The sequence below is a fragment of the Podarcis melisellensis genome (assembly GCF_964234715.1).
Source record: "Podarcis melisellensis genome assembly, chromosome: 12".
Lineage (NCBI taxonomy): Eukaryota > Metazoa > Chordata > Lepidosauria > Squamata > Lacertidae > Podarcis > Podarcis melisellensis.
The window spans coordinates 52425367-52449893 of record NC_138544.1 but is presented as its reverse complement, the minus strand read 5'-3'; the positions used below and the strand labels follow the sequence as shown (position 1 = coordinate 52449893).

At 45.6% G+C, this 24527-nt stretch overlaps 1 protein-coding gene across 2 annotated transcripts in view; it reads right to left on the bottom strand.

Annotated features, from left to right (window-relative positions):
- The window catches only part of PLCD1 (phospholipase C delta 1), a 63663-nt gene that overhangs the window by 24780 nt on the left and 14356 nt on the right, over window positions 1-24527 (bottom strand). The window contains exons 1-2 of one of the 2 annotated variants that reach the window (XM_081931694.1): window positions 18857-19161; window positions 7492-7656 (exon numbers count right to left, since the gene is read on the bottom strand). In XM_081931694.1, the coding sequence (XP_081787820.1) occupies window positions 7492-7656; window positions 18857-18956 (265 nt within the window). In that variant the 5' untranslated portion in view covers window positions 18957-19161. Of the gene's footprint in view, window positions 1-7491; window positions 7657-18856; window positions 19162-24527 lie in introns of those variants that run through there. The other variant, XM_081931695.1, reaches the window with a different exon arrangement.

Below are 24527 nucleotides of genomic sequence, written 5' to 3'. Positions count from 1 at the left end.
GCGACCTTATTATCACTGAGAAGGATAGGTTTGAACTGTCTTCTACTCTCCTTGTTTTCTTACTGTGAAATTAACAAACTCTCTATAAATTAGGAGAAGACAAAAAATCTGGTCGTCTCTAAATCCTGAAAACTAGAGAAACTAGACACTCCTGCAGCCAATCAGAAGCCGTGTCTTGGTTTTCGAACAGTTCCGGAAGTCAAACAGACTCCCGGAACGCATTCTGTTCGAGAACCAAAGTACGACTGTAATAATGCCTAATAAAGGTTTGGAGAACGAAAGGGTGCTGAAGGAACAGCCCCTATTCCCCTCACAGAGCTACGATTCCCAGAGTTCCCTGGGAAGAGGGGTTCCATGTTTAACCACCTATTTGCCCCTTTTGTGGTTTAAACCACACTCGCACACACCTGCCCCACTTTACAAGGAACAAGTGACCTTCCGATTCGCAGGCCTGTCAACCTGGAACTCGCAGGGGGCGGGGCTTACTCTGGTAGGTGGAGCCAGAGTGAATGCTGGGCGGAGCCTGAGCCTATGCTAGGTGGCGAGAACTAATCCTAGTTTTCTCCCCATCCTCTTCTTCCCTGCTGAGTTCCATAACGGCAACAGTGAGACTCAGGAAAGAGGAAGCTGACAGCGACTTTCAGCCCCTTAGATTGGTTGAAAGGAAGAAGGTGGGCAGGTGGGGGTTAGCTGAGGTTGGTGGAGCAATGCCCCATTCATCCTACTCAACCAGCCTTTGCTGCAGCCAGCCACCATCCTTCTGCGCTTATAGACATTTATACTGTAGATACTTAGCAGTTCTGTCTGTCATGGACTGCCTGGACACGGAGGAACAGTGGGAGGGATCTGCTGGGAAACACCAATGAAGAAGGTTCAGAGCCCCGGGATTGGTGGTGGGACGATGATGAGTGGTCAGAGGAGAAGAGGAAGAAGATGGGAAGGAGGAAGTGTCGGACGTTGAAGAGGTAACAGGGTTTAGTGAGCAGGGAGAGTCTGGGGCAGAGAGAAGTCCCGAATGAGAGGCAGAAGCTGAAGCAGGAGAGAAGGAGGCCAAGAGGCCTCACAGGTGTCTCCTCCACCTGAGGTGACAAGCTCCCCTCTCCCCTGATCTCCCAGAACCAGAAGAGGCATGAAGCGGGAACAGCAAAGACAGGCATACAGGCACAGTGTCAGATTGCTTGGGGAAAGGGAGAGACATAGCCAGCTGTGGGGAGGCGACAACCTCTAGTCTCAGCAACTGATCCATGGGCCAAGACCTACCAAGGATGAGTTCCTGTGTTCATTGGGCCCGACACCCCACCAAGTCTATGCAGATCCTGTTCTTGCTAATGAAGAGTTAAGTCTACCTTGCACAGTGTGATTTACTGTTGGCTCCCTCTGGTCAATGATATTTCTGTTCTTGCTCCAGCTATTGAGTTTCCCACCCCCCCCCTCTGAATTTGATCTGGCAGTGGAAACAGCTAACAGACATTGTCATGGCAGGCTGGCATTTGAAACAGAGAAAGGCTTTGCTAAGCAGGAGTGAGTGGCGTTGATAAATGCCAGCGATCAGAAAGCTCAGCAGGCAGACGGGTCCTGCATTCACAGATCACTTGAGCTTGGCATAACATGCTTCCATCAGCAAATGGGTTTTGGGAAACAAGAGTTGTCAAGCACTGAGTAAAGAATGGCTGATGGCTGATGGCTACTCTCCCAGACACATTCACTTCTGGAAGCGAGGGCATCCCAGGCAGAAAAACATTTCCCCGCAGAAACGAACAAGCAGCCTGCTCAAAGGTTCTCACAAAGTTTTGGGCCAAAGTTCTATCAATGCCCGGGTTGCATAAGAACCCAAGAGCCTGGCTGTTGGGTCCGGTAGCCACTTCTTAAAGGTAAAGGTAAAGGGACCCCTGACCATTAGGTCCAGTCGTGACCGGCTCTGGGGTTGCAGTGCTCATCTCGCTTTATTAGCCGAGGGAGCCGGCGTACAGCTTCTGGGTCGTGTGGCCAGCAGGACTAAGCCGCTTCGGGCGAACCAGAGCAGCGCACGGAAACGCTGTTTACCTTCCCGCTGGAGCGGTACCTATTTATCTACAGTGGTACCTCGGGTTACATACGCTTCAGGTTACACTCTCCGCTAACCCAGAAATAGTGCTTCAGGTTAAGAACTTTGCTTTAGGATAAGAACAGAAATCATGCTCCGGCGGCGCAGCAGCAGCAGGAGGCCCCATTAGCTAAAGTGGTGCTTCAGGTTAAGAACAGTTTCAGGTTAAGAAAGGACCTCCGGAACGAATTAAGTACTTAATATGAGGTACCACTGTACTTGCATTTTGACGTGCTTTCGAACTGCTAGGTTGGCGGCAGCAGGGACCGAGCATCGGGAGCTCACCCTGTTGGGGGATTCGAACCGCCGAGCTTCTGATCGGCAAGTCCTAGGCTCTGTGGTTTAACCCACAGCGCCACCCACGTCCCTAGCCACTTCTTACATTCTTACAATTGTTGTGACAGTTGTTCTTTAAAACAATGTAAAACTTAAACAGGGGTTGCATCGATTATGATAAATTTCAAATCTGGGGCAGGCCGTTTGCCTAAAAACAGATTTTATTCTTGCGCGTGAGACGTTACGAACGCCAAATACTTTCCCACCTCCGCAGCCCTGATTTGAAGAGAGCCACTTAACGTCTCTGTTCCCCCGTTAATGGATGTGGCGGCACTGATAAGAACACACTGAAAACCAGAAAGCCTGTGGGTGTTATTTCTATGGGCAGCCCATCCCCACAATCGCTTTCCCATTCAGAGGTATCTCTTAGGTCTGCCACTCCGATGGCGACACGGATAGCTCAAACCTCAGAGCTGTTATCCAGCCCACAAATTAATCTCTCTCAGCCACTTCCTCAGCAAGCGGACGGAGGAATCGAGAAGCAAACTGGATAAGAGCTTTTTCTTTATTAAAAAAACAAGTTTTCCTACAAAAGAAACCTTTCATCCACTATGATAGGGACAGTCTGTCGGTGCAGATAAGAAGTCTCCAGAAGGGCACCAGAGCAGAGAAGCTACCTCCTAGAGCTTTGGTTTGACGTATTTTGCCTGGGATGGAGTGTTAGACTTGCCCTGCATTTTTGCAGTGGCCCCTTTTTGTGCAAACGTCGGCAGGGGAGCTACCTGGCAGTGCCACGGGGAAAGGCTGCTGCTGCTCCCTGTCCACCCAGGGCGGGACAACCACACAGCTTTGTGTGGTGTACACAAAAGGGTCCAATTTGTCTTTTGCCTAAGTCAGATCTCCCGGCCTTCTCACCCCAACCCCTCTCGCTGCCAGGCCCTGCCAGATGCCCTGTAACAGACCGCTGGCGTTTTCCAGTGCGCCCTTAGCTCTGCACACACATTGTGGGTTCCTGGGTTTGATTTTAAAAAAAAAACAGCAGCCAGACATAATCCATTGTTTTCTCTGCATCTAACGAATTAAACTGGACTGCTGCTCCCACCAAGCTAACCAGGACATTCTGCACAGCTTTAATCAGGCTGATTTTGTGCCCGGCATTTTCCTTATCCTGTCAAGTGTGAAAATCATTCTTTGGGCGTCCTCCTGCTCTCCAGCACTTCCCCGATGAAAACTTGTACCATCCCAAGGGCAACTTTGCATTGCTATACCTCCTCGCCTATGACACCTTCCTGCTCACTGCAGGATCTACAATGCATCCCAGTGCCTGGCATGAATTAGTTCAGTTGAACAAAGCTCACTAAACAAGTTAAAAGAAAAAAGCTGAATGACACCTGAAAGTAGTTCCCATAATTGCCAAGTAAACGAAAGGTGAATTAAGTTCATTTGGGGCAGGACATTGAATGTTTTCTAGTCCATCTTCATAATCATTCTGCCCTCAGCAGGAGACCCAGGTTGTTCACTTTCGTTTTTTAAAACAGCAAGTCAATTGGGAATCTATCAAAAAAGTTAGCAAGGAAACTGTGGTGGCAATTAAGCAGATATGGAGAGTGCAAAAATGGGGAAATGGGTGGGGGAAAGGGATAGGGGAGGAACTTGATTCAGTTCATTTTATTTGCACTTTGCAAAACTGTATGATGACTGAAACCCAGCCATCCGTCAAAATTCACACTGCAATGTCACTTTCCAGCCAAGTAATGTGTATACTTGGGGAAAATGTGCCTACTAATTCATAGATTAGTGAAAATAACATACAATATAGCATTACATTAGGGGAAATTGCTTTGTAGAAATGTGTTCATTAGGCAAAATTGCATACAAAGATGAATATATTAGCCAAAATTTGCACCAAAATGCTGTTGAGGACTCTGAACAAAATGAAATCCATCTTTAGTAGGGAGGGGGAATGCAATGGAGTGTTGTGGAGGTGGGCATGGCTGGCTGGCACCCCGTAACAGAAGCACTGGCTTTAAAGGGCCTTTAGGCACAATTTTCTGCAGGCCCCACTTCTATGAATAAAATGTAAAAGGCAAGCATGGGAGCAAAATAGAGAATTTACCAAGGATAGCCAAATAAAAATTGTTCCTGGTAGTTGGAACATATGCATCTGTTTTGCTGAGGCTGCACACATGTGAAACTCACTGAGGTTTCCAAACATGTTTTTTATGCCAAGTAATCAAAAAGTCTTTTGGACATACAGTAGCTTCTGAGAGCTTTGATGGATCAAGTTAAAGAGAGCGGCAGATATTAAACAAATACCTTTGAGATGCTTTCCCAGCATACACAATCACAAGACTGGTGCACAGATTATGAGCCTTAAAACTGAATGGAATAAATCCTTATTATCATTCCCTGCCTGAAACTTTGGAGAGCTGCTGGCAGTCAGTGTAGATAACACTGAGAGGAGGAGGAGGAAGAGGAGGAGGAGGAGGAGGAGGAGGAGGAGGAGGAGGAGGAGGAGGAGGAGGAGGAGGAGGAGGAGAAGAAGAAGAAGAAGAAGAAGAAGAAGAAGAAGAAGAAGAAGAAGAAGAAGAAGAAGAAGAAGAAGAAGAAGAATTTTATTATGTGCCCTTTGCCCATCTGACTGGGTTGGCCCAGCGAATCTGGGTGGCTTCCAGCATATATAAAAACATAATAAAACATTAAACATTAAAAAACAACAACTTCCCTATACAGGGATAGATGGATCATTCATTTGATGATGCAATTTCCTATGTGATCTTTCCCTGAGAGCCGTGGGAACTAACAACTTGAAATATAGAACTATTTTGAAGAGGGAAGAAGAAAAGCTTTCTTTTGAAGAAAAGGAGAGCTGGAATCCTTACACTTTGACTGTGAATCATGATTTATTTTTAGACTAAGAAAGCTGCATTTGCATTGTAACATTACGTGGGAATTTGCTTCTCAGGAAGCCCTCCCCTGCCTTGGTGCACCTAATTTTGGCCGGGGCTTCGAAACAGCAAACAAACAGAAACAATTCCAACAACAAGCAACTCCACAGAATACTTGAAAATCCAGTTTAGGTCGGACTCAAGAAAGCCTTTCATGTACTGTATGTGTCGGATTCCTGTTTCTTGCAACAGAAGAGATATTAAGGTTGGTTTCCTTTCCAAAGTCCCACACATACACACACACACCCTTATTTGCTTTTAGCAGCTAGATGTTATCTAGGACTTTGTTTTCGCTTCAAGGCTGGGCACTAAACGAGCAGAGGGAACTGGGTGTTAACTGGAAAGTTAGCCAAGATTCTGTTGATACTTCTTAAGATTCAGGGCACTTCTGTGTGGCAGTTCATCGTGGGCTCGGGGCTCATCCAGACAGGTGTCATTTTGCAGGTGTATTGGGCATCGTGTCATGGATGAAATACTTGCACATTCATGATGGGTTTATACTGGACTGTCCCCACATTATCCTGCTTTATTAGTTGTTCCGCGATGCTTCCCAAATGTTACTGCATCGTTGCCATAACAGGGCACTCTTGCACTAGGTAAGGTAAAGGTCAAGGACCCCTGGGCGGTTAAGTCCAGTCAAAGGCGACTATGGGGTTGTGGAGCTCATCTCACTTTCAGGCTGAGGGAGCTGGCGTTTGTCCACAGACAGCTTTCTGGGTAGCCAGCATGACTAACCACTTCTGGCACAATGGAACACCGTGACGGAAACCAGAGCTCTCGGAAACGCTGTTTATCTTCCCACCGCAGCGGTACCTATTTATCTACTTGCACTGGTGTGCTTTCAAACTGCTAGGTTGGCAGGAGCTGGGACCAAGCAATGGGAAATCACCTCGTTATTGGGGATTCAAACCGCCTACCTTCTGATCAGCAAGCCCAAGAGGCTCAGTGGTTTAAACCACAGCGCCACCCGCACCCCAACTCTTGCACTGCAGTGCAACAAAAACAGCAAACCCCCACATCCCGAAAACAGCAGGATTTCAGCAGGAAGCTCTAGGATGTGAACTGGTTGGAATCGAAGCACTGTGACCACCCCGAAACGGTATTGAAAGAGGGATTACAAATAACTGCTCCGTCAAGAGCAAACATCACACAGTAAATGCACAGTCAATTAAAAGTAAAGGGACCCCTGGCCATTAGGTCCAGTCATGGCCGACTCTGGGGTTGTGGCGCTCATCTCGCTTTACTGGCCGAGGGAGCCGGCATACAGCTTCCGGGTCATGTGGCCAGCATGACTAAGCCGCTTCTGGCGAACCAGAGCAGCGCATGAAATGCTGTTTACCTTCCCGCCGGAGTGGTACCTATTTATCTACTTGCACTTTGACGTGCTTTCGAACTGCTAGGTTGGCAAAAGCTGGGACCAAGCAACGGGAGCTCACCCCGTCGCAGGGATTCGAACCACAGACCTTCTGATCGGCAAGCCCTAGGCTCTGTGGTTTAACCCACAGTGCCACCCATGTCCCTAAATGCACAGTAAAGAGGATATATTATCCATATGTGGGCATCCGTATGTCTTGAGAGACAATGGAGTGCGCCTCTGGGGGTGAAGCAAAACCACTGTGTTTGCAGCACCGAAGTGACCTCTCCAGGGCAGAAATCTGGGCAGTGTGTATGGAGGTCCTGGGCTGGCCTCGCTGATGTGGTTCAAAGGAAAGCAGAGCAATACGTTTGGCACCAGCTTGGCTGCAGGAGTTGCCAGAATGAGGCGTACAAGGCACCGTCCTACCGTCTTAGGGACTCCACTCTGAATTTGTGTAGTGTTTACGTTTTAGCCTTTTCTTCTACCGAAGATATCCTGCAAGGCAGCAGCTGCACATCTAAACTAGCAAGCACAAATTAGAGGCACATCTGTGCCCGATTTCGTCCTCTCTTTTTTGGTGCGTGTATGGCGTAGTCAGTTGCCAGCCTGGCATTGTGGGAAAATAAAATGGTAGCTGGACTCACTGCCAAACTCTGCTGATTGGGGTGATGTAACAGTGCAGTCCAAAGGGATCTACTGACAGAGGAGGGGGCTTACCTGAGTTCCTCTTGCCAAGGACCTGAATCCCCACCCAACCAGGAACCACCCCCTAACTACGTTTTGTTCATAGGCGGAACCCACTGCATTAAAGATGGACGCAGACTTACAGAGCTGCGATTCAGGAGACCTCAGCATCTTCTTGGACTCCTGCCAGATGGTCTTGCAGTCTTCCTGGAGTTTGTAGAACCTCTCTCTCCTCCAGGAGTTGGACTTGACCTTCAGCAGGTGGCCTCCACGCAGGAGAAACTTGAGGTCCTTGTCATCTTGCAGACCTAGGGGGCACCAGAAAGGTAGGATAATTAGTGGGAAGGGCCATGGCTCAGTGGTACAGTACCTGCGTTGCACTCAGGAGGTCCTGGGTTCAATCCCCAGCATCTCCAGGTAGGGGTCGGAGCGCCTCCTGTCTGAAAGCCTACAGAGCTGCCACCAGTTGATGTAAACAACAAGGAGCTAGATGGCGCTTGGGAAAAGGCAGATTCCAATGTTCTTGTTGTGCACAAGACTCTTTTGGACATCTTCCAAGACAACAACGCCCATTTACACCACAAAGAACTCATAACCCACCTACTTTCAGCAGCCAGAAACACCATAACTAGACACTGGAGAGACCTGTCAGGAGTAAGCATGGACCAATGGTACCAAATAGTATGGGAAAGAGCCCTACTAGAAAAATTAACCAATAAACTGAAACTGACACGGGGACAACCAGAAGAAGATGCCTTTACCCCAGTATGCCTCCCCTTTATCACATACACAGCCCAACAAGACAATGACAATAACCCACCAACAGCTTACAAATCAATATGGCTAACCTGATCCAAAACACCCACCCACTCCACTCTCACATGAAAACAAAGATCACCACAGCCAATCACAAACAAACAACCACACCCTAGGCCAACCCCAACCTCTCTCACCACCAAAGGAACACAAATGAACAGCAGAGAAGTGGCACGAGCAACACGAAACCCTACATACATTAAGCAAAATAGAAACATCGCCACCTGACCCCACCACCACCCATTTTCACCCCTCCACCCCCACTAATGTCTCAACAAATAAAGCTGATTTGTAAAAATGTTACATGGAAAAAATACGAGAGACATTACACATACTTCTGTAAAACAAGAACATCTTTAATAAAATTATTATAATAATAAATAATCTCTGAGAAGACTCCCTGGAAAAGACCCTGATGTTGGGGAAGATGGAGGGCACAAGGAGAAGGGGACGACAGGACGAGATGGTTGGACAGTGTTCTCAAAGCTATGAACATGAGTTTGACCAAACTGCGGGAGGCAGTGGAAGACAGGAGTGCCTGGCGTGCTCTGGTCCATGGGGTCATGAAGAGTCGGACATGACTAAACGACTAAACAACAACAACAGCATGCACATAATCCCCGATGCTGCTGGCCTTTAGCTGTCCTTGAGGTGCCCGTAAGAACCTAAGCAGGCATCTCACCCAGCATCCTGAATCTCACGGTGCCCAGGCACTGATGGGAATCCGATGACAACTGTCCAGGGGTAGAATATCTGGAATCACTACAAAGCTATCCTCATGACCAGCAGCCACGGCTAGTGGACAATTAGTACAGGGGTAGCAATTCCGGGGTGTTGACTACCATATTTGGCCTAAAGCAAAAAGGCTATTTCAGGGTACCATTTAGAGATCACAGAACCATAGAGCTGGAAGGCACCACCAGGGTCATCTAGTCCAACCCCCTGTAACGCAGAAAACTTTTGCCTAACCTCGAACCAGAGTTAGGAATCTCATGCTCTACTGGAATTTGCTGCCAAGGAGTGTGGTGGAGTCTCCTTCTTTGGAGGTCTTTAAGCAGAGGCTTGACAACCATATGTCAGGAGTGCTCTGATGGTGTTTCCTGCTTGGCAGGGGGTTGGACTCCATGGCCCTTGTGGTCTCTTCCAACTCTATCATTCTATGATTCTACTGAGCTATCTCGGCTGATGATGGATGGGAGGTCTCCCTCACTCCCCACCCAGAGCTTTTATGCCAGAGGTCAGCAAACTTTTTCAGCCGTGGACTGGTCCACCATCCCTCAGACCATGTGGGGGCCAGACTATATTGCGGGGGGGTTAACGAATTCCTATGCCCCACAAATAATCCAAAGATGCATTTTAAATAAAGGACACAATCTACTCATGTAAAAACACGCTGATTCCCGGACCGTCCATGGACTGGATTAAGAAGGCGATTGGGCTGCATCTGGCCCATGGGCCTTAGGTTGCCTACCCCTGTTTTATACCATGGGTAGGCAAACTAATGCCCCGGGGGGGGGGACCTGGCTCAATCGCCTTCTAAATCCGGCTTGCAGACCATCCGGGAATCAGCATGTTTCTACATGAGTAGAATGTGTCCTTTTATTTAAAATGCATCTCTGGGTTATTTGTGGGGCCTGCCTGGTGTTTTTACATGAGTAGAATGTGTGCTTTTATTTTAAATGCATCTCTGGGTTATTTGTGAGGCATAGGAATTTGTTCATTTCCCCCCAAAAAAATATAGTCCGCCCCCCCCCAAGGTCTGAGGGATATTGGACCAGCCCCCTGCTGAAAAGTTTGCTGACCCCTGTTTTGTACTTGATGGATTATTCCTTGCATTCACCCCCACCGATGACTGAATCTCAGGTTTCACATGTCAAGCGACTATTGTTTTGAATAATTAAATGGGACTGAGTGCTAGATATGCCTGCCAAAGAAAGAGACACCCTCCCAATTTGTGCTTTGTTTTTAAGAGTGACTCTTTGACCTGTGCTGATAACACTCCAATTTACTCTCCAAGATCAGGTAGAAGAAATCAGCTTGGAATCTATAAGGGAGAAGAAAGGAGAACCAGCCAGTGAGGTGTAGTGGCTGGAGTGTCGAACTAATAATAAAAACAAAAACAAAAATCCTTCCAGTAGCACCTTAAAGACCAACTAAGTTAGTTCTTGGTATGAGCTTTCGTGTGCATGCACACTTCTTCAGATACCTTCAGTGTGCATGCACACGAAAGCTCATACCAAGAACTAACTTGGTCTTTAAGGTGCTACTGGAAGGAATTTTTTTTGTTTTGACTATGGCAGACCAACACGGCTACCTATCTATAACTGGAACTAATAATAATAATAATAATAATGGTGTTTGGGGGGAGAGCTCAACAACTTTTGGGTTTTCCTTAAAGAAGCTCAATAATTTGGGGGGTTTCCTTAAAAAAAACCTCAACAATTTTGGGGTAGGATATAACTGCCAGACTAAATAAATCTGTGTTGCTCCAGATGTTGTTGGACTACAACTCCCATCATCCCTGGCCATTGGGGCTGATGGGAACTGGAGTCCAACCACACCTGGAGAGCCATGAGATCCCCACACCTGTACCTGATGAAGTGGAATGCCCTGTCATGTGATGCGTCCATTACTAAACCGCTTCTCGTCACACAGTATGACGATGTGGTTTTGCATCACTGTGACACAGAGAAGGAGCAGGTAGATCGTTCCTGTAATGCACACAGAAGGAATTCAGACCATCTGGCAAACGCAGCAGGAATTTGACTCTGCGCCCAACCTCCTCTTATTGCAATTTAAATGGCGCTTTCTCAGAGTTAAACTGCTGCTAAGACAGCAGTGGCTACATGTGTCACTCAGGGCACGTGAAGAGCTATAATTACAGCCGGTACATCTTCTGTGACGCAAGGTGAGCAAAACAGGCATGGCAGAAACCAGCATGACTGTGGCCACATTTGCACCTTACGTTGGAAACAGCATGTACCGCTTTGAACCATCATGTCTCCCCACAAAGGGAACCTGCTGAGAGTCGTTTTGGGACCCCTATTCTCCTCGCAAAGCTGAAATTCCCAAAGGACCCTGGAAAGAGGGATTGGTCCGTGCAGGGAACTTTCAGAGATTGGTCAAAACCCACCCAGTCTAGCACCCTTTTCCCCTCCCTGTTCAACCAGCTGCCCATTATAGGAAGCCCACCGAGAGGAACTGAGTGCAGCAACCCACTCCCCACTTGCGATTCCCATCGATTGGCATCAATTCCCAGCACCCGGCTGCCAGGAGTGCCTGCAGGAGCCAGGCCCTGTGACCGGGAGGGCCTCGCAGGACTGGGGCCTTCCTGAGTTTGGCCTGGAAGGGCAAAGTGCGGCCGCACAGGTGAGGCTTGACAGAAGACTCGTAGCACCTGGTGTCAAGGGCCGGGAGGGGTATATAAGACCAGCATTTGCTCTGGGTCTTTGCCACAGCAACACACTACCCACCTAGCTGTGCTTTGTCTTCCTGACTCCTGGTATCCTTACTCTTGGACTCTTGGCTTCTGGACTCCTGGTTTCCTGATTCGTGGACTCTTGGCTTCCTGACCCCTGGACTGCTGATTCCTGCTTCCCGACCTCTACCCCAGTCCCGACGTACAGTGGTACCTCGGGTTACAGACGCTTCAGATTACAGACTCTGCTAACTCAGAAATAGTACCTCAGGTTAAGAACTTTGCTTCAGGATGAGAACAGAAATCGCATGGCGGCAGTGGGAGGCCCCATTAGCTAAAGTGGTACCTCAGGTTAAGAACAGTTTCAGTTTCAGAACAGACCTCCAAAACAAATTAAGTTCTTAACCTGTATCAAGCCAGGACTCCAACTGCCTGTAACCCAGACCGTGACACCGGCACTTGGGGCTAGACTCCACTCAACATGGAGGTTCTACTGAGCTATCATCGCTAGTAGACCCTGATGGAATTCCCTTCCCTGAATCCAGCCTTTGTCAACCTGGTGCCCTCCATAAGTTTCAGACAACAACTCCCACCAAACAGGAAAAGTAACACAGGCAGGCATTTGGACGCCAGTGATGTTATGTGCATGCGTGAGAAGCAACGATCCCACAACACTCACCCACCTGAAAGTGACCTTATTTGCACACAAATCGTCCTTCCTATAACTGAAGTCGCTGGATCCCGGGTCAAAACTAAATCGGTGAACTGGACTTTCAGTTTTTGTCTAGCTACGCACACAGGCTAACCCCAAGTTCTGCTTTCCATTCCATCTCTGCTCATCTGCTTCCTATAAACTACAATGCAGTAGCTCCTGCTCTCTCTTCCGTATGGCGACTTTTCAAATAACTTCACCCCGCGGCCAGTTTAAACAGAGAGAGCCTCATGAAGCAAAGAAATTGACCCAGTTTGCACAGAATGCAAACCACAGTTTGTTGACCCTAACTATGGTTTGTTTGACCGTGCAAACATAGCCCGGGTGATTAACCATAAGGGCTGCTGGGAATCCCTGCAGACAGATAAGTAACATGTCAGGGAGAAGTCCAGACCAGAGCCAATGAACTCCTGTCGGTCCCCAGCAGGAAAGGACTGGGGAAAAGATGTTCTCCAGGCAGTTTTGGAACAGCATCACAAATATCCTTCCAGCTCCCTGCTCTAAGAGGGGAAAGGCGAAAGGTGAAAGATAAAGAGAAATGGCCAAGTGACAAGATCACAGCAACCAAGACTGGGAAAAAAACACAACAATGGGGGGCAGGTGTTCACAGGTGTATGAACAGTCCCTGCGCCATGCAACTCACAAGCTCCTGTGTCACTATTGCAATAATAATAATAATAATAATAATAATAATAATAATAATATAAAATTATACCCCACCCATCTGGCCGGGTTTCCCAGGCCACCATGGGCAGTTTCCAACAAAAGAGTAAAAATACATTAAAAGATCAGTCATTAAAAACTTCCCCACACAGGGCTGATTTCAGATGTCTTCAAAAAGTCAGATAGTTGTTTATTTCCTTGACATCTGATGGGAGGGCGTTCCACAGAGTGGGTGCCACCACCAAGAAGGCCCTCTGCCTGGTTCCTTGTAACCTCACTTCTCACAGGGAGGGAACCACCAGAAGGCCCTCGGAGCTGGACCTCAGTGTCCAGGCTGGGCAATGAGGGTGGAGACGCTCCTTCAGGTATACTGGCCAGACTGCTATTAGCATGCGTGACAATCTCCATTCTCTGTGTGCTGGTCTTTCTACAGTCAAAATGGCAGAATACACAAACCTTTTGCTTTGCGGAAGTTCAAAACCAAACTTTAGAAAGAGGCTGCATCCCTTAGGCTGCAGGTGGAGAAATCGTACGTCTGAATGACTCAGCCAAGATACCTGTTCAGAACACCCACTACCTCACCTGGACTAGATGAAAAAGACAGGTAGAGCTGGCTATCATCTGCATAGCGATGACAAAGCAGCCCAAACTTGCAGATGTTAAGTAGCCTGAAGAAGAGGACAGATCCTGTCATAGTGAGAGGAAGAAATTCCCTAACGTTCCTTCTGCAATTGAGCAGTCAAACAGTAGCAGAAACACTGGATCAGCCAGCCATTTATTCATTTTTTAAAAATGCACTGACCACCCTCCATTCAAAAAGGATACAAAGAAATTTAAAATTACAAGTTGTTTTAATATTGTGTTTTAATATTAATGGTTATTGTTGCAACCCACACTGATACCTTAGGGTGAAGGGTGGGTCATACATTTTAATAACAATAATATATTGTCATTAAAATAACATAAACAAAGAATACAACAAACAGCACTGATGAGATGCCACTATGAACTATGTAGCAAACTGCCCCAAACTCTATCAGCCATTGGTGATAGGTGTCTTGTTATTAATGGGCCCCTGCTGCTAATAACCCATTTTTATTTTATTAAACAAAATAAAGCAAATATAAGTGCATAAATAAATACTATTGCTGCAGGTTGGGAGCAGCATAAGGTTGGGCATTATAATAATAATAATAATAATTTATTATCATTGAACTTGTTGTTCCTAAACAATCCATGCCTTTGAGACAGCTGACAAGATCCTTGGCTCTTTGATTAATCAGTAACGTAAACTTTGGCTCTATTCTGCTGTAAATATCCTTCATAAATAAATAAGCAAAGTGTAGAGGAATGAAACCATACCCTCCCAACATTCCTCTGATGAAAAATAGGGACAGCCTATTCAATAATAATAATAATATCCCACTCATCTGACTGAGCTGTCCAAACCATGCTGGGCGGCTTCCAACATATATAAAAACATAATATTAAACATTAAAAGAACCTTCCCTATACAGGGCTGGCTGCAAATGGCTCGGCGGTCACATAACTCCATACCCTCCAACATTTCTCCATTTTTCCTTAGGAAAAGCAGGGCATTCTGGGATCAAATCATAAACTGGGATGGCTTCTGTAAATTCGGGACAGTCCCTGGAAAATAGGGACACTTAGAAGGTCTGGTGAAGCCATACATCCAGCTCAAAACATCATAATCTAAAACAGAGCTGGGAACACTTCAGGCTTGTGGGATCACCTGCAGCAATGGTGGAGTTTTTGCTAGATTGCCCATCCATTGCCTATTGCAAACAACCAGGCGTTTGTTCCGATCAGCAGAAAGGAATGGCATTCATAGAGAGAAGCCCACTCCTGGTTTCCCTGTTTATTTCAGCAATATAATTGAGGGCGAGAGGAGTCATATTGTTGCTTCAGTTGTTAAACAATTGGGTATCAGGTTGCTTCCAGGTGGCCTGTCTGCCTAGTATTCATCCTGCTCTGCTTGCACAAAGCTTATGGGGAAGTCAGATGACATCACCTGTTACTGAGCATTCATCCTGGTTTGTTTGCAGGGAGGTTATACAATAGATGTGCCAAGGAAGCGTTATCCCACTTTTTCTAGTGCACTTTCCCATAGCTTTCCTTATCACAATAAGTCCCGATTTGGGGGTAGGAATGGGTTTGTTGCGGATGATTTCCTCCTACCAAAGAATAACTATCTGTAAGCACCCCAGAAATCATTGCTGATTCCTGAAGAAGACGAAGAAGAGGAGGAGGAGGAGGAGTTTGGATTTGATATCTCGCTGTATCACTACCCGACGGAGTCTCAAAGCAGCTAACATTCTCCTTTCCCTTCCTCCCCCACAACAAACACTCTGTGAGGTGAGTGAGGCTGAGAGACTTCAGAGAAGTGTGACTGGCCCAAGGTCACCCAGCAGCTGCAGGTGGAGGAGCGGGGAAGCGAACCTGGTTCACCAGATTACGAGACTACCACTCTTAACCACTACACCACACTGCAAATCACCCAGAGATCTACCTTCTTTCCACCCCAATCTAAAATGTCTGGGCAAAAAGAGGTATATATGGGTGAGGAATACAGTGTCAGAACCAGACCTAACTGCTTTCAGAGAGCATTTCTCACGGCGCCACTACCAAGGCAGCTCCCACTTCTCCAGAAGATGAAACATGGAGAAGGGTCTCTTATATCTAATCTCAAAGGGAAATTCAAGACGACACTGTTATCGATAGCAGCAACAACAGTTAAATCACTGGGATGGAGGAGGGATTCATTTTAAATGGATTTATACACAGAATTTGGTGGCGGTTCCAACCTGATTGAGCTTTGCTCGTATCTGATGTCTGAGTCATTCATGCATATAAGTCCAGCTAATAATAATATGCAAAAGAAATCAAGTCCCATGCTGTAACATATTTCCACAGCATAGATTTATAAATAATGCATATGTTTTTTAATATATTTATCAATGAATGCATCTATTTATGTGATGGTTACTTTAGGAAACCTGGGATACACAGGGCAAAGTATATACATAAAATAATGCAGGCATTGGCAAACTCGGCCCTCCAGATGCTTTGGGACTAAAACTCCCATGATCCCTAGCTAACAGGACCAGTGGTCCGGGATGATGGGAATTGTAGTCCCAAAACATCTGGAGGGCTGAGTTTGCCTATTCCTGAAATAATGCATATAATTTGCTAGGGTTTTTTTTTTTTTTGCATTTTCAGGAGAACCGGAGAGTGGGGGCAGGGGGGAACCTTGATTCTCACTTTTGAGACTAAGGAGCAAGGCATGGAATTAGGGGGGGAAATCTGTGCAAATAAGCTCAACATTGAGATTTTCAGTAAATTACATCCCTAGACAAGACGTTTACCAAAATCAGCAGAGTCACACTGGCTCTCTTCTTTCAAGCCAGCAATGTGAGGAGAGGTACATGCCTGGGCTCAACTCAGAACCCAGACTCCATTTTGGAAACTAATTTTGTAACATAGAACTATTTTTGCCTGCATATGACTTTGATGTATTTGCTGCCTGCATTGAAATGTAAGTAAACCTTTTACGTTTATCTTCAAAACAAAACAAAACAGAGTCACCCTCCCCCTGTCTCTCTCCCAGAAAAAGTTCTCAGCCAGAGCAACCAAAGCAGTTTTAGTTCCCAAAATGGACCGAAAGCATCTACATCACAGAAGTCAGCCAGGGATGTGCAGAGGTAAACTATCACCACACACTTGAGAGCACTTGCCAAAACGCAGGATATCTTTTTCAGGAGTGGACTCGCGCAGTGGCGTAGCATGGGTTGTCAGCACCCGGGGGAAGGCAAGTAATTTGCGCCCCCTAACCCGTGGATTTGCGCCCCCTAACCCTAACCCTCAGATGTTGCGCCCGGTGCGGCCAGCCCCCCCTGCACCCCCCACGCTACGCCACTGGACTCACCACCACTTCCCTCAAATGGGGGACCACCCCTTCGCTCTTAAAGAGGCATTAGCCCATTCTTGCAACCAGACAAGCAGATTTATAGAATCTGCCAGGAGCAAGGGTCAAGCGAGGAAGGGTCATAGCTCATCTGAGCAATTGTGACAAATAAGTTATTGCAGGAACAGCCTGCCGCTGAACTGCATTTTTTCAGGAGTTCAAGTTGAAGCGGGTGCAAGTGATTTTATCTGCCAAATGTTGAACAAACAGTCCACGGTGGCCTTCCAAAAGTTATAACCCAAGGCTCCAAAAAACAAGAGACTTTTCACTCTGCCAAAAATTATTCCCAGGTAGAACTGAGTGGAAGTAGTTATCAGGGGAGAAATCTCTCTTTTTTTCACCAGCATCACTGCCACAGAAGAAGGCGCTAGCCTGTGTTTGATCAGTTTTGCTTCAAGATTTTCTCCACCTTAGAAAACCAGGATCCAGCCGAGAAGACTCAGGAATTAGCCCTAGAGGCCAATCTTTCGTTTCATAGCCCAAAGCAAAGAGGGAGAGAATGTTCAGGTATTTCAGTCACCATCTATAGTATAGTATATCCCAGTGGTACAGGTGGTTTTACTTCTGCATTGAGAACTAGACCTAGGTTTATTTTTCCTTTATAAATTTTATTCATTGCATTTCAATTCCACCTTTTTCTTCAAGGAGTTCAAGGTGGCATACGCGGTCCTCTTCCTCCCCATTTTATCCTTCCCAAATTATTTTTGCCAGGGGTGGGGGAATATGTAAAGGAGCCTTCCTTGAAACCCACACACAGATTCACACACACCAGAGTCCCTTAAATACAGTAACCAAAGGGAACAGACCACTTCTTGCCCCCTATAAAATCTGAGTGCTGCTTATTCATGTGCCTTTTCTGAAAATGACATCCCCACTATTCCATGGGAAAGGCACAACCTGAGCTCATCCCTGGACTTTCTAGAATCCATCTCTGTGCCATTTTCCTTACCATCAAAATGTAGACTGCAAGCTTCTTGGGACACTGGCCTGCTTGTGTCAACTTATTCATGTATTTATTTCCTTATGAAACATCGTGCGCATTGATAGTTCTGTATAAACCAACAGCAGCAACAACAACAACAACTGAACGGCCACCCATCTATGGGGTTGGGCCAGATGACCTTTGGAGGGCTCCTTTGAGCTCTTATTCTAACAGCCACAATTCTTTTAATACAGTATATGGCTAAGTCTGGAGCCTTAGTGTTACAGTCCCTTGCAAGAGCCATTTACTGAAGCCACAACAACAAGGGAGAGAAGGAAACATAAAGTTCCTGTTTCTTTCTTTTTCAGTTTACAGTATTTCAGAGCAGTAGATGAGACGCTGAGTTTTGCAGTAGTAGTGATAACAACCACCAGCACAACAACAACAATATTGCAATCAATAAACTACCACAGGCAGACCGCAGGAAACTTGTTGGGGGGAGCATTTCCTTAAACTTAAAAACAATAACAAAAGGACCCAAGCAGTTTCTCAAAATGTTATTCTCAAAATAACGTTTCTCCAAGTGTTATTTGGCTCAAAACATAACAAAAACCTCCATTGCATCAAGCAGATTGAAGCGGAGAAATTGCATAGACACGCAGATTATAAATCACTTCCTATGAACACATCTCAAAGTGATGGACTGTTTTAAATCTACGATTTAAAAAAAACACACCCGTTTTTTAAATCCAGTCAAGCTACAGATTGAGATAAAGAAGATCTCCACTTTTTGATAAAAATAATACTTGGAAAGGGTAGATCTTCAAGAAGTGCTGAACTGGATATATATATAAACACACATTTAAAAAGACACAGAAACAACTTTGGTTGACTTTAAAGGTGCGGCAGGGATTCAAACATCCGCCACTGCTGTCAGAGAGCTGCCAGGAGCCTAAGGAGGCATTTATTTGGCTGAGACACCAGCCCCTTACCCAGTCTCTTCCCATTCAGAGCTGCCACTTTCCTGCTCTCTTCCAGCAAGAGGTTTTCCTGGGATTTGCTGAGCTTGGGCTGCCTTCGGAAACACTGCATTGCCCCGGAGAGAGGCAAGGACAAGCATTGGGGAGTCAGTCCCCAGCCCAGCCGGCTCCCTGGTCGCCCTGGGGCTGCCGCAAAGTCCTTGTGGTCAAACAACTGGAACAAAAAGCACTCCGGCAACACCAGCCGAAACAGAAACACAGGAGGAGGCTGGCTTCAAATGAAAGAGTCCGACGTTAGGCAATCGCTGTTCTCTTGCACCAGTCAGGCCTGCACAGGAGGGTGCAAGAGACTGAGTTATACTGCACTTCTGTTGCTCCAATCCCCAGGCAAGGGAGGGACAAAGTTCCCCAGCAATTAAAACTTGATTGCTTGGCATGTCACATGGCACTGGAAGGGCATTTATGGCACTGTCTTTTCTTTTCCCCTTCTTCTCCTCCTTTCTCCCAACTGTTTTGTCTCCTTTAATGCCTCTCACATGTCATTAGGCTATAAAAGGTTGCCTGTCTTCAAGACCCATTTCCCTATTGGCCAAACTGCTCTGAGGTCACGGAATGCTTGCCGACATTCGAACTGCTCATACGGGATGTGGGGTTGCTTGCTTATTTATTTAATTAAAAAAAATAGAATAGTGACAAGCAGTACAGGTTTGGCAAGGGGGATGAAAATTACTTTGCCTGGGGAAAAATTTCTTGCAAAAGCTATGGGTAGGGGTGTTGCATAATTCCATCAGGGATGGGAGCAGAATTCCCCCCAATTCGCACGTCCGTACGAGGTTGGGAACAGAAATAACACAAGCGAGCTTCTTGCTCTGCCTTAAAAGAGAACGTTATGAAGATGGTCTATCGTTGGTATCTTACTCCCACCAAATTGGCAAAAATGTATAGGACAAGTAGTAAAACTTGTTGGAAATGCAAGGAAAAGGACGGTGACTTCTGTCACATGTGGTGGTCATGTAATAAAATAAAAGAGTTTTGGGAATCGGTTTATAATGAGTTAAAAAAGATGTTTAAGTATAGTTTTCCCAAAAAGCCGGAAGAATTCTTGCTAGGTTTGGTGGGAGAAGATATTAAGAAGATAGATCAAAGACTATATCTGTATGCAACAACAGCAGCTAGAGTATTGATAGCCCAAAAGTGGAAGCTACAGGAGATTCTGACGGTAAGAGAATGGGGGATAAGGCTGGTAGAATACGCTGAAATGGCCAAATTGACACACAGAATTCGCAATCAGGAGGAGACGAAGTACCAAAAGGAATGGAGTAAATTTATGGCTTATATAAGTGAGAACTGTACAAATATGAAAACATTGGCAGGATTGAGGTAAATCTTATGTCATGGTGTAATTTTTAATTAAAGAAACTATGAATTATAGATTGGAATAGGAAAACTGGTGGAAGGGAAGGACAGAAGTCAACGGCTCTATGGAGCATAAAGTAGGATATATGTAATAGGATGTGATGTTTTTGTTGGTGGGTGTTGGTTGGTGTTCTTAAATCTCAATAAAATCATTTATAATAAAAAAAAAGAAATCACACAAGCGAGCTTGAGCAATATTTGCTATCCTTTCGTTAGTCTGCTAATGTAAATTATTGTGTTTTTTCCTGCATTCTTCATTATGTTTCCCTTCAACTGAAATAAAATTTATTGAGTAGGTTTCAGCTATAGTGGACAGGGACACGGATGATGTATTTCACAGAAGCCGAACTGCAGCAGAACGAAAACAGAGCTGATTGTGACCCATCCAGGATGGAACGGAAACCGTTGCCTCCTGATATCCCTAGCTGTAGTTCGTGGGGCCATTCTGGTTGGGGCTGATGGGAGTTGTAGTCCAACACCTGGAGAGCGCCAAGTTTGGGAAGGCTGCCGTTGAAGAATCCAGGGCTCCCCAGCACAGTTTGGAAAACTCTTGCCTCACAATAACTCTCTGATTAAACCCAAAGCAGCGGCAGCGGCCTTTAATAACCGATGCTCCAGAACTTAGGCTCAGTACTGATACAACACTGATAAATTAAGTACATAAGAGCCTGCTGAAATTCAGAACCATTACTACCTCTGACCATTGATAGCTGTACCTTCCATAAATTTCTCCAATCCTCCATCCTAATTGGTGGCCATCAATACTTCCTGAGTGAGTTCCGCAGCTTAACAAAGCACTGCAAGAAATACCATATTTTTTGCTCTATAAGACTCACTTTTTCTCTCCTAAAAAGTAAGGGGAAATGTGTGTGCGTCTTATGGAGCAAATGCAGGCTGCGCAGCTATCCCAGAAGCCAGAACAGCAAGAGGGATTGCTGCTTTCACTGCGCAGCGATCCCTCTTGCTGTTCTGGCTTCTGAGATTCAGAATATTTTTTTTCTTGTTTTCCTCCTCCAAAAACTAGGTGCGTCTTGTGGTCTGGTGCGTCTTAAAAAGCGAAAAATACAGTACTTTTTTTGTCTGTTCTTCCGTCATTCTGCTTCAATGGACATCAATGAGTTCTAGCGTCATAAGAGCGAGGGGCAGAGACTTTTTTCCCATGCACCTTCTCCTCGCCATGGCTAATTTTATCAACTTCTATCACATCACCTCTTACTTGCCTTTTCTGTAAATTAAAAAGTCCTGAACGCCGCACCCTTTCCTTTTTTTCCAACTCCACAATTCCCTTTGTCCAGAACGGCACACAGTATTCCATATGTCGTCGCACAACAGATTTGCATAGTATTATGGTATCCACAGCTTAATTTTCAATTCTTTTCTTAATGATCCCTCATGTGGAATTTGCCTTTTTCACAGCTGCCACACGCTGGGCTGACATCCTCATGGAGTTATCCACTACAACTCCAAAGTCTTGTTCCTGATCCGTCGCCGCTAATTCAGAGCATCCATGTGCGATTAAAGTTTCGGGGGCTTGGGTTTTTATGTCCTAGTGTGTATCACTTTTCACTTGTTTTTCATGGCTATTTTGCTGCTCATTCCCTCAGGATTTTTTAAAAATCATTTTTATTTGATTTTACAAATATAAAATTATAGCAATCCAAATGCATATCCATATACAGTCAAACCTCTTCTTACGTCTGTCTCCACTTGCGTCCATTTCGCTCAACGTCCGCAGCAAACCCAGAAGTAACCGGTGGGTTTGCCGCTGTTTGCGCATGCGCAGGAGCAGCGATAGCCATTCGCACATGTGCAGAAGCGGCCGATCGCCACCCGCGCCTGCACACAACGGTGCCTCTTCCAGCAACCCGTTTCGACCTCTGGACAGACCTCTGGAACAGATTATGGTCGCAGGTAGAGGCTCCACTGTATAGAGAATACTCTGAATCTCAAGACGTCTCCCCACCGCCTCCATGTCAACATTTACAATTGCGTATTATTCTATAATCTATATTTTATATCAATCCATATTGTCCATAATATTTGTTGCATGACAAGTGAGATTAAAATCCTGCTAATGTTTCCATCTGCTTGCAGTAGTCTCCTAAGTAAATTATAATTTTTTCCCATTCTTTTTAAAAGTTTTTCTCCTCAATTCCTGAGCTTTCCAGTCAGCTTTGCCATTTCGGCATAGTTCATCATTTTAGCTTGCCATTCCTCTCTGGTAGGGCGTCTTCTTCTTTCCATCCCTGGGCTAGTAGCATCCATGCGGCTTTTGTCGCGTACATAAAAAGTATTTTCTGCTCTTTTGGAACACCTGTACCTATAATTCCTAATAGAAAAGCTTCTGGTTCTTTTAACAGAAGTTATTTTAAACAATTTTTTTCATTTCATTATATATCATCTCCCAGAAAGCTTTTATTACCTAACACTACCACCACATGTGACAAAAGGTACCTTCTTCTTCTTCTTCTTCTTCTTCTTCTTCTTCTTCTTCTTCTTCTTCTTCTTCTTCTTCTTCTTCTTTTTACATTTCCAGCAGGTATTTGTACTTGTTCTATACATTTTTGCTAACTTGAAGGTAAAGGGGCCCCTGACCGTTAAGTCCAGTCGCGGACAACTCTGGGGTTGCGGCACTCATCTCGCTTTACTGGCCGAGGGAGCCGGCGCACAGCTTCCGGGTCATGTGGCCAGCATGACTACGCCGCTTCTGGTGAACCAGAGCAGCACATGGAAACACTGTTTACCTTCCCGCCAGAGTGGTACCTATTTATCTACTTGCATTTTGACGTGCTTTCAAACTGCTAGGTTGGCAGGAGTATGACTTAGCATTCATTAGGGTGTGAAGGGGTAACATAATATGCCATTTTGATGTCTCAGCATTCTTCCTGCTGACGTTCCACGTTACACAGAGATCATATGATGTAGCACATGTGCACTTAAGTGGATATGAAAATGTTCCCTGCGTACACTAAGGGCCTAATCCTCCTCTCTTTACCTCATGCCAAGTCATCTCGCTGAGGAATTCAGGTGAATAACTTTCTGAAAAATCAGAGGGCCTGTAGTGTCAGTGACTCGGTCAGCAATTACTTACCTTTAACGGGGAAAAGGACTCACTGATATAACCTCAGCCCTTTCCTTTTTTTAACAGAACGTTTTGTACTGCTGGAGGCTGATCTCCAGTACTGTATATTCTTAAAGGCTGCCCACAGGTGTGGATTTGGGCTTTCATTATTATGTTTTTCCTCAGAGGGGTGAGATCTGCTCGCATCATATTCCCTGTTCAAGAACGCAACCTGGATTATGAACTATTGTGGGTTGTCGACCCTCCCTGCATGTTACAGAGACACTACAGTGCTACCTCGAGTTACAAACACTTTGGGTTACAAATGCTTCAGGATACAGACTCCGCTAACCCAGAAATACTACCTAGGGTTAAGAACTTTGCTTCAGGATGAGAACAGAAATGGCGTGGCAGCAGCGAGACGCCCCATTAGCTAAAGTGGTACCTCAGGTTAAGAACGGTTTCAGGTTAAGAATGGACCTCCGGAACGAATTACCGTAACTTCTTAACCAGAGGTACCACTGTACAATGTTTTTTCAAGCGTTTCTGATTATGTTTTTCCAGTGTGGTAGATTAGGGTTGCCACATTTTTAAAAGTTGAGTTTTTCTTGGCAAAGTTGTTGAACTTTTACTGAGGGGAGTGCAAAGTTGTTGAGCTTTTATCTTTGGAGAGGGGGGAGTTGTTGAGCTTCTTTTTGCAAAATCTCCCCCCCCCCAAAAAAAAAAACGAGAGAAGTTTTTCAGCTATCTTTTAGGAAATTTGCAAAAAAAAAAAACCCAACACTTCCGAAACGGCTTGCAAACGGTTTTCGGAAATTCAGCCTATACGTATGGCAGCCCTATGATAGATAGATAGACAGATGATAGATATAGATGGATAGATAGATAGATAGATATAGACAAACCAACACACATGTTTTTTATAACAATTAAAAGGGGGCGGGAGGTGAATCCGTGAGTGACACAAAGCCCCCAATGGAGGAGAACAAGGAAAGGAGTCTAAGCAAAACAGGGGAAGAGGGGGAGAAAAGAGATGTGGGAAAGGCTGGACGTGAAGGGTTGCAAAAATGGGGAAGCAAATATGGGGTGGAAGTGAAACAGGGGGAGTAAACAGGCTGTGGCCATTTCCTGTTTCTAAAAGAAGAAGAAAAATGTGCATAGAGCAGGGGTGGCCAGTGTGGGGCCTTTGGGTCTGCCAGTCCCTCC